This window comes from Bos grunniens, chromosome 29, assembly GCF_055505025.1.
Source record: "Bos grunniens cultivar Pamir isolate PY7600 chromosome 29, Bosgru_T2T1.0, whole genome shotgun sequence".
Classification (NCBI taxonomy): domain Eukaryota; kingdom Metazoa; phylum Chordata; class Mammalia; order Artiodactyla; family Bovidae; genus Bos; species Bos grunniens.
The window spans coordinates 4,678,046-4,688,410 of NC_141193.1; the positions used below are offsets into that span (position 1 = coordinate 4,678,046).

The window sequence follows — 10,365 nt, forward strand, 5'->3', positions numbered from 1 at the left end:
TTGTACTATCTGTTCTTTTGGGGTATTGTAAGAGGTCTTCCTCTGAAACGTTCTGGGCCTTTACACTATTTTTTAAGGAGGGTAGACTTGGATGGGAGAAGGCAATGGCACCCCACTCCAGTACTCTTGCCTGGAAAATCCCATGGATGGAGGAGCCTGGTAGGCTGCAGTCCATGCGGTCGCTAGGAGTCGGACACGACTGAGCGACTTCACTTTCACTTTTCCCTTTCATACATTGGAGAAGGAAATGGCAACCCACTCCAGTGTTCTTGCCTGGAGAATCCCAGGGACGGGGGAGCCTGGTGGGCTGCCGTCTCCGGGGTCACACAGAGTCGGACACGACTGTAGCGACTTAGCAGCAGCAGCAGCAGCAGTAGACTTGGATGACTTATTTCTCCAAGGGTAATCCATTTGTACAGATTTTTACATCTCTTTGGGGGTCATTTTTTTCTATATAAAATGTGTTCCTTATGTTTTCAAATTCCCAAAATCCTTCACATACACCAGAACCTGTTTGCTGGGAACTGAGTTTTCCACGTCTCTGTAGTTGTTTCCCCACAGACTTTTTAATTTTGTGTGTTTTCTTCTTCTTTTTTCTGGATTGGGTTGGTTAATCGTGTCCCTTTTACTGTTGAGTTTCTTCCCCTCAAAAACACAAGTGAAATGAACACTTAAAAATGGGTAAGATGGTAAATTTGATGGTATGTGTGTTTTAACACAATAAACAACAAGAAGGGCTTCCCTGAGGGTCCAGTGGTTAAGAATCTGCCTTGAGATGCGAGGGACACTGGTACAGTCCCTGGTCTGGGAAGATCCCTCATGCCAACGAGCATCTAAGCCCCTGGTCCACGACTACTGAGCCCACGTGCTGCAACTGTGAAGCCGGGTGCCCCGAGCCCACGCTCTGCAACGAGAGAGACCACCACAGTGAGGAGCCCACGCCCCGCGGCAAAGAGCAGCCCCTGCTCACAGCGGCTAGAGAAAGCCCGCGCGCAGCACCAAGACCACCACAGCCAGAAAAGACACAGGGAAGAGAAAGCATGTAGAAGAAATGGTTTTCTTTAAAAAAAAAAGGAAATACAGGACTCGGATACATTTGTTTCTTCTATCATTGGTAATACATCAGTTTCCTCTCTTCATTTCTGCCTTCTGTTTTTCTTAGCTTTTTCTCCTGTTCTCTTAAATGTATTGAGTCATATGCTTAATTCATCAATTTTTATTCTTTCATGCTTTCCTGATGGCTCAGCTGGTAAAGAATCCACCTGCAATGCAGGAGACCCCAGTTTGATTCCTGGGTCGGGAAGATCCACTGGAGAAGAGATAGGCTACCCACTCCAGTATTTTTGGGCTTCCCTTGTGAGTGAGCTGGTAAAGAATCTGCCTGCAATGCGGGAGACCTGGGTTCGATCCCTGGGTTGGGAAGATCCCCTGCAGAAGGGAAAGGCTACCCACGCCAGTATTCTGACCTAGAAACAGTCCATGGACTGTACAGTCCATGGGGTCGCAAAGAGTTGGACACGACTGAGCAACTTTCACTCCACGCTTATTAATAAAGGCATTTGTGGCTATAGCTTTTCCTCCAAGGATTGCTTTAGCTGCGTCTCACAGGTTCTAGTTTGACGTATTTACATTATCACTTAAGACCCCTCCTCCAGGAAGTGTCCTTCTGTGTTCCCATGACACTCAATCCACTCACCCACCATAACCCCCTCACTGCATTATAAAGATCTGCAGCAGACCATGAGATATAAGAAAACAATGCAAGTTACATATATAACTTTAAACTTTCCAGTAGCCACACTAAGGTGCATTCAGAGAAACAGGTGAGATTAATCTTAATGTTTTATTTAACCCAACGTGTCCAAAATATTATCATTTCAATACATGATCAATAGAAAACCACTGTTAATTAGATTTTACGTTCGTTTCTGCACCCAGCCTTCAGAATCTGGCGTGTTTCACGTTTACAGGACATTTCAGTTTACACCGGCCACAGTCTTGGTGGCTAAGAGCCTGGTGCGCCTTGTGTGGGTCTAAGTCCTGTTTCTAGTCTAGCTGCCCATTTCTTGGCTCCCAGACTGCAAGCTACCCAAAGGGCAAGTTCTACTTTACCTTTGACATGGTATTCGTGATGCTTCCCACATTGTCAGATCATGAGCCCCAGTGGTACTTTCCGAGTTAAGGACTGGTGCTACCCCTCCATTTATCCACCCGCTGCCCTTCACTGTCATTCACCCAGCCATCAGCTAGTCACTGCCCACCTTCCACCTGCTGCAGTCTGCCTGGTGCTACCAGGTGTGACTAAAGAAGCATCTCCAAGCATCTCTAAGAAGGAATAAATTTCTTTCATCCTTGGACTTCTTACTGGACCAAATTCTTAAGAGCCCCCAAGGAACCATGAGAAGCTCCACCCTCTGACTCCAGGGCGGAGCGGCCAAGGACAGCTGAGCATGGCTGGTATTTCTCAAAGGCAGACAAGGGCAATATGAGCACATAAAGACACACAGTGGCATAAAGATGCCACTAAAGACGCACAAAGACCCCCAAATAGTGTTCTGGGTATAGGCTGCAATTGCAAAGAACGGCCAAGAGGCAATTCTTCAGCATCTAGAGATGCCATGGGACATGATTCTAGTTTATGGCGTGAAACTAAGGGTTTTTAGGAAGCTTTGCCTCTCTGATATAGACACCTTTTCCTCTCTATCACCCCTTTCTTTCTCTTCCTGACTGGAACTCACTCAAGATGCCTGGAGTAGCTGCAGCCTTCTTGTAACCATGAAGACCAAGCTACCTCCTAAGGATGGCAGAGTAGAAATACAGAAGGGTGTAGGTTCTTGATGACATCATGGAGCTGCCATACTACAACCTGCTGCTGCTGCCGCTAAGTCGCTTCAGTCGTGTCCGATTCTGTGGGACCCCATGGACGGCAGCCCACCAGGGTTCTCCATCCCCGGATTCCCCAGGCAAGAACACTGGAGTGGGTTGCCATTTCCTTCTCCAATGCATGAAAGTGGAAAGCGAAAGTGAGTCGCTCAGTCGTGTCTGACTCTTATCGACCCCATGGACTGCAGCCCACCAGGCTCCTCCATCCATGGGATTTTCCAGGCAACAGTACTGGAGTGGGATGCCATTGCCTGCCAAATGCCAGACATTTTGCTCCATGTAAAAGAAAATGGAAAGGAAAAAAAAAAAAAAAGCTTCTCTTGTTATGTCTGTTCCTCGCCCTGAATGCAACCGCTGCCCATGTATGACCAGGGCATGGCCCCTATTCACCCAGCCAGTGTTTCAGGTGCCCACCCTGAGTCAGGCCCATGTCAGGAGGTTGTAAATTGTCAATGTGTGGATACACAAGACTTGTACCCTGATGAGTAATTTTGACAAAATTCTGATGACTAATTTTGTCAGTTGCAAGTAACAGAAACCAATGTAAACTGGCTTAAGGAAAAGAGATGAGAAATCTATGGGTCAATGAAACTGGAAAGGGGCTCAGACAATGTTGGCAGAATCCTGTCTTCTCCCATGGTTCCATTCCTCCACTGGACAAGCCAACAGAAGAGTGAGTCCCTCCCCAACTCTAGCAAGAACCCTGGGATATTAGCTCACGGACCAAAACTGTTGTTATTATTGTTGTTTACTCACAAAGTTATATCTGATTCGTGACCCTATGGACTTTAGCCCAACAGGCTCCTCTGTCCATGGAATTCTCCAGGCAGGAATACTGGAGTGGGTTGCCATTTCCTCCTCCAGGGGATCTTCCTGACCCAGGGATCAAACCCACATCTCAAATCTCCTGAATTGGCAGGCGGGTTCTTTACCACTGAGCCACCAGGGAAGCCCCATGGACCAAACAGTGGACCTCAAATCTACACGCTCATGTGGACACGCAGGTTGCATGCAGGCCACACACAGGCCACACACACTCAACGGTGGGGCAGACTTGAGTGTGTCATGTGAATATCTGACTTCTCCCTCCATCCAAGGGACTGCTTTGCCCAGGACGGAGCGGTTTCTCAGGCCGTGGGTCTTTCTGTTTTAAACCCTGGCAATACCACGCAAACTTCCCTGCACTAGTATACGCTCACGACAACGAATGTGATTCCCCTTCCTTAGAGAGATCAGCAAAATCACACGTGATCATTTTAAAGAAAATTAGATAAGTTTCCCTAAAGAGAACAAGAACAGCCCTCCCCTAACCCAGTGATCAGAGCCCTCAGACACCCCGTGACCAATCATCCTTACAAAGAAGCACGGGTTCTGCTCGGCCACTGGTTATACGACTGCCCAGAGGACAGCCAAGTACACAGGCCTGGACAGATCACGCCGTGGTCCCTTCTGCCAGGATGCCGCAAGGCGGATGGCTCCCAGCTACCAGGGCCCAAGCGTCTGCTCACCCAGCTCAGTGACTCCAGACCTCTAACAGTCACCGAAGATCCCAGCTGAGCCAAGCCCTTTTGGAATTCACGGTGCCACCAGGCTCCAGCCTGCCCGGAACATCTCGAATCAGCCGATGCCTCTCAGTCTGGGAGACTCAGCCACTGGCATTGCCAAAACCTCTGGGGTGATTCGACTCTGCCGCCAGATCGAGAGGAGAACCACCTCGTGCTGCCCCTTCAGTTCAGGGTGTGACGGGATGAGGGCGCAGAGGGCACTGGCTTCTTGAGCTCCAGTCAAGTTTCCCTACCTGTCCGTCTTCTCAGGGATGTCTCAGCCTCATCCTTGAAAGCACAAAGGAGCAGAGGGCCTTGGGTCCCGTGGCTTCACTAAACCATCCTCCGTGTGTCCTACAGGTTACAGATGCAGGGGGAGGGGGGCAGTAGCAGGGGGAGGGGGACGGTGGCAGGAAGAGGGGGCTGGTGGCAGGGGAGGGGGGTGGCTCAGCCCACCCCTCACCTGACCCTTCTGGTAATAACCTTCTGTGGGGGGGGGGGGGCGGCGGGGACAGGGACTAGTGTGTCCATTTAAGAGATGGGGAAAGTGAGTTTGTCCATGGTCAGCTGGAGCTGGACTTGGACTCATAGTCACAAGTCTGTCTTGAGACCCCCCAGGGGTCTGCTCTGGGGAAACCAAGGCACAGTCTGTGGTTACTGTCCTCCCTGCCAGAGGTGGGGTCCAGGGTGGCTTTAAGAGGTAGGGCCGGCCTGTGATGTGGTCACATCTGTCTTTTTGCCACCGTCCTCCCCCCAGACCAGCCCCTCTGGCTTACCCCGCGCCTCCTCCTGCAAACAGATTTATAAAGAATTGGAAGTAGAGAAAGTCTAAAAGCGAGACCCACCGCCAGGATCACTCACTCCCACAACCTGGTGGATAGACAGGCAGGGGGGCCCCTCCATCCTCTGACGTGGGATGCAGGTGGCCAGGACAGTCCTGGTGGGGCTGGGCCATCTCTGCCCGGCAGGTGGGCTGCAGGGGTGGTCTCCCCGCTCTGCACCCCGCCCCAACCCCACCTCCGGCCCCAGGACAGATCCTCTCTGGGACACACCCTCCAGCAGAGAGGGCTCCCGTGTGCCTGGAGCTCCGGCCACGGGCCGGCGGAGGCCCTAGTCCTCCTTGGGTTTGCGCTGCTGCCGCCGGCCCAGTCTGTAATCGATGTAGGTGCCCAGGCAGGACCACAGAAGGAAGCGTGCCAACAAGATAATGACCAGCAGGACCAGGAGCGGGTCGGGGCCCGTGCTGCCCCCAAGCCAGGAGGCCATGGCGAGGGCAGCCGCCACCCCCCACCCCAACCGGAGGAGCAGCCCCCACGCTCCCCGCGCGCCGCCCAGCCCGGGGGTCTCCTCCCTAAGGCCCCGAGCCCGCTCCCTCCGCGCCCCAGCGCAGGGGCCTCCCCGGCGGGAGAGGACAGCTCGGGGACGGCGAGCGGCCTCCTTGGAGAAGAGGCCCCGCGCCATTCAGCGCGCGCGGGCGGCGCTCGGGGCCGACAAGGGCCGCATTGTCCGGCCGGGCGGGAGGCTCGCGGCCCGGCGCTGACGTAATCTCCAAACGTCTCCGGCGGCAGCTGCTGGGCGAAGCCGGCCACCTTCTCCGGGCGCTTTCAGCCGCCCACGCCCGCTCTTCCGGCCCCGCCAGACAATCGGGCCCTTTCTCTGCCCAATTAGCTATCACTTCTGGAGGCCGGCGCTGTCCAGCGGCTGCGGGCCCGCGGCGGCGGCAGCAGGCCGGGCGGGAGGGGCGGGCGGCCCGGCGGGAGGGCCGGCGGGAGCTGTGCGGATGAAAGGGGAGCAGAGGGGCGCGAAGGTGAGACCCGGCGCCCCGCGCCCACAGGCGACCCCGGCGCAGCTCAATTAGCGCACGGGCCGCCAGCGCCTCAAAGGCCGCCCGCCCGCCGCCGCCCGCGGGGGTGGGCAGCGCGGGCTGGCGGGGGCGGGGACGGCGCGGGCGGCCCGGGAGGGGAACCCGCTGAATCACCCAGGAAGGCCCGCGGCCGGTCCCCAGATCACCCCCCAGCGGCCCACCAAGGGCCTTGGACGCCGCCCACAGCCCAGGCTGCATGGTCGGCCTGCGGCCCTCCCCTCACACCCAGCAGAGCCCCGTCCAGGGCCCACCGCAGACATGGAGTGACCAAGCACGATGCTCGTCCTCCGGGGGCAAACCGGATGAGAAAGGGGGGCGAGTGACAGTTCTGCCTTGAAGGGCCGTGGGGAGGCCAAAGGGACAGTGTCCACACGGGACCAGGAAGGCGCCTGGGCGTGGAATCACTGGCTGCGCTCTTGTTCCCGAAGAGGACCCGGGCAGAAATGTCTCCACCACACCACTGGAGACCCACCTTTCTCTGCCTGCTGCACGCGCACACACACACACACAGATGAGAATACAGGTATACACATACATGCTAAGTCGCTTCAGTCGTGTCCGACTCTGTGCGACCCCATAGACAGCAGCCCACCAGGCTCCCCCGTCCCTGGGATTCTCCAGGCCAGAACACTGGAGTGGGTTGCCATTTCCTTCTCCAATGCATGAAAGTGAAAAGTGAAAGTGAAGTCGCTCAGTCGTGTCTGACTCTTAGCGACCCCATGGACTACAGCCTACTAGGCTCCTCCATCCATGGGATTTTCCAGGCAAGAGTACTGGAGTGGGGCGCCATTGCCTTCTCAAATACACATACATGCCTGCACCTATAACACACACACACACCTGCACCCTTAACACACAATATAGGCACACACGCACTCCTGTACCCGTGACACACCTACCTGAGAATATAGGTACACACACACACACACCCCTGCACCGATAACACACACGAGAATACAAGCACACACATACACACCTGCAGCCGTAACACACATGCACACACACACCAGGGCACGCACACCTCCGCAGACTCTCCCATCCCAAAGTCCGTGGCTGACCTTCCACAGCCAGTTTTCTCATGGACGAAGAGACAGCCTGGCCTCTTCCAACCCCGATCCCTGGTCCCATAACACAAAAGGGGTGCAAGCTGGAGGTCAGGAGGTGCCCTGGCCCCCAAATGCCAGATCAGGGAGCCCAGCTGCGCTCTCGCCAGGAAACGGCCCACCCCCAGGGACACAAGGCAGGGAGAAAGCTGAGGAGCCTCCATTCTTGAATTTGTCCTCCATCTACAAAGTGAGAATGTGAGTCCGCCCAGGCTTTCTGGAAGGTTCTAGCTAAGGAGTAAATGCAGAGACTTTGACAGGGAGCCAGGGTAAGAAGGTCAGTGGAAGAGCTGATTGTGGTCACTCCTGGGTGATCCAGCTGTGGGCCAGACCCATGGTGAGCTCCCCACTTGCACCCTCACCCACCCCACCCCAGAGCCCAGGCCTCACTGTGACCTACAAATGCGCTCTCGAAAGTGCTCCAAGCCCTGTGCCCTGGGTGGGAAGCACCCGTTTCCACCTCCATCCACAGAGAGAGCCGCCAGCCAGTGGCCTGGCCAGGTGTCCAGCGTGTCTGCAGAGTAGACTCTCAGGTAATGTTCAGCCCTGGGCTCATCTGCCCTGAACAGAGCTTTGTTCAACTACCTCTTCAAACCTACGTGGGAATTTAGATGGTAGGAGCCTGACGTGGAGTCATTAATCAAACAGAGCACCCCCCACCCCAGGGTGTGGAGCCTGGATAAGGGCTTCCAGGACATTGCAGAACGTCCCCAGAGGCCTTCACAAGCACCTCCTGCCCCCCGACTGCAAGAACCCACCTGCACGTGCAGCGAGGCTCCGGGGGGAAGTGGCTGAGCGCGGGGAGGGAGGAGAAGCTAATTTCTGAGCTTTTCACTTATCTGGGAGGTCGGCGTCTCCTGGTGGGCGTCCTGGGTGGCCAGAGACAGGGCCACACACTGGACGAGGGTGGCCCGTCCTCGGCCTCCCACCCCGCAGGCCCTGACCCGGCAGCGGGGACGAGGTGGCCTTAGCCTCGGATAAACGTCTCTGTGTGCGAGCACACAGTCTGCGCACAAAGTCAACATCGCCTGGGTCACGTGACCTCCACGCCCGGAGACTCTCCAGGGTCATGGAGCCCTTCCCTTCCTGTTCAGACGTCCCTGGGCCTCTGGAGTTGGGGAGGCCAAGGTCAGCAAGCCCTTCAGGAGAGAAGGTGAACAGTCTCCTTCCCTGGACGGGGTCCAGCGGGCCCAAAACGGTCTTGTCCCGGGGGAGCTCTACCTGACGCGGGTGCCAGGAACCTACGACGGACAAGGTGACCCTCACCCACAGGAGGAGGCAAGAAGGCGATAGCAAGTGGCCCGCACCCACAGTGTCCCGTGGGGTGGGCGCAGGGACCCCAACACCCCAAGTGACCCCCCACTAGCAGTGAGGGTGGGCTCCTCCCCGGCCCCCGGGACCCTCCTACATCCCTCTGTTCCCGACCCTTCTCCTGGGACATCCCAGACTACAGGAGCCACCCCAGTGCCCAGGGATTCACACCCTCCCAGGCCACCCTTCACCAGGAACTGACCCCAGGAGGGATGAAAGGCGAGCTCCTCTGCTGGGGGTCAGGACAATTTCAAAGGTCATACAGCCCTCACATCGCCCTCTGAGATCCCGGTGAGTTCAGGACTGTGCCTTAAGTTGAAGCTCCCCTTGGCTTTTCCCTCCTGCCTCCTGCCTCCCGCTCACCCCCTCCTCCCTCCTGGGTCCCCAGGGTGCCTGAACCGCCTCCCAAACATGTCCCAGGCCTCAGTGAGCATCCTGGCCATGGGAGCTAGAGTTTGCCCCAACTCCAGGGCCCAGCCAGTGGAGGATCCCCCTGGGTCGCTGAGGACAGAGTGGGGGACTCAGGTTACTTTCAGGACAGCAAAGGGCCAGGGACTCTTCCTGCATGCTGTGTCCAAGCTCTGAAGCAGCACCCAGCAAGTCCTCTCTCATCAGCCCCTTAACAATACCCAGCAGATGACCCTGGTCCACAGGCGAGGTCCCAGCAAGAAGCAAATAGTCCCCCTCCCCTGGGCGGGGTGCAGCCAGCCCAGGACTGCCTTCTCCTGGGAAAGGTCTACCCAATGCAGGCGCCGGGGGCTTTAACGGACAAAGTAGACGCACAGCTGTGTACCCAGCCAGGATCTGCTGTCCTTGGAGGTCACAACCCTGGAACGAGCCCCAAGCATCCCGCTCGCCCTAAACAAGCTGTGTCTCCATCAGGGTGTCTCAACATTGCTCTGGCCTCAGCTTCCTCCTCCATCAAAGGGGACAGTAGCCCCTCCCTCGTGGTCTGCAAGTCAGACCAGGGGTCAGAACCCTCTACAGGAGATGAAAGCACTGCTCAAATGTCATAAAGACCCAGCAGACTCCCCTGACTCAAAGGCAGGGCCCGGTGAGCAAAGCTGAGTCCGGCATCTCACCCTGGTGCTTGGTTGGTTGGTTCTGTGTGTTATCAGCACACACCTACCGTCCTTTGAAATCCTATAGATATTCCCAGAATGTGAGCTCCCACCAGAGTCCCCAGGGCTAAGCACAGTTTCTGCACCTAGAAGGCCCTCCGGAAGGACATCTTCATGGGCCGACATCAAGAAGCCCAATTAAAGTAGGCCCAAGTTTTATTAGACCAGATTCTGCCCACATGGTCAAACCACCAGCTACAACAGGGCTGAGAGGGAGATCCTCCAAGGTATTGGAGTCTTATTGAAAATCATGATTCATTTTTGCTTCTAGCAAAAGCAAGACACACTTATTATTACCAAAAAATAAAAAGCAAACATTGCATGCATGTGTGAGTTAACAGAGAGGATGTCAACTCCTGTTTCTGCCCAGATGGAGGGGAAATGCCAGAGGCCCCTAAGCTCGAAGGAGACCCTGGAACTAGCTCCCCAAGAAGGTTTGTGGTTGATCCACTTCTTCCCCTGAGAATACTGCATCCGAAGACCCAGCGGGTGCAGCTGCTGAAATCAACACAACTTGCATTTCAAACCAGGTCTCCACT

At 55.7% G+C, this 10,365-nt stretch overlaps 1 protein-coding gene across 1 annotated transcript; it reads right to left on the reverse strand.

Moving 5' to 3' along the window:
• Positions 1-529: 529 nt before the first annotated feature.
• Positions 530-8,404, reverse strand: SMIM38 (small integral membrane protein 38). Its single transcript, XM_086385225.1, has 2 exons — positions 8,153-8,404; positions 530-6,199 (listed from the first exon to the last, which is right to left on the reverse strand). The coding sequence occupies exon 2, from the start codon at positions 5,886-5,888 to the stop codon at positions 5,538-5,540; it is 351 nt and encodes a 116-aa protein (XP_086241351.1). The 5' UTR covers positions 5,889-6,199; positions 8,153-8,404; the 3' UTR covers positions 530-5,537.
• Between the last annotated feature and the right edge of the window lie 1,961 nt (positions 8,405-10,365).

Coding starts and splice junctions, on each gene's coding strand:
- SMIM38 (XM_086385225.1), bottom strand. CDS start 5,888: ATGGCGCGGGGCCTCTTCTCCAAGGAGGCCGCTCGCCGTCCCCGAGCT.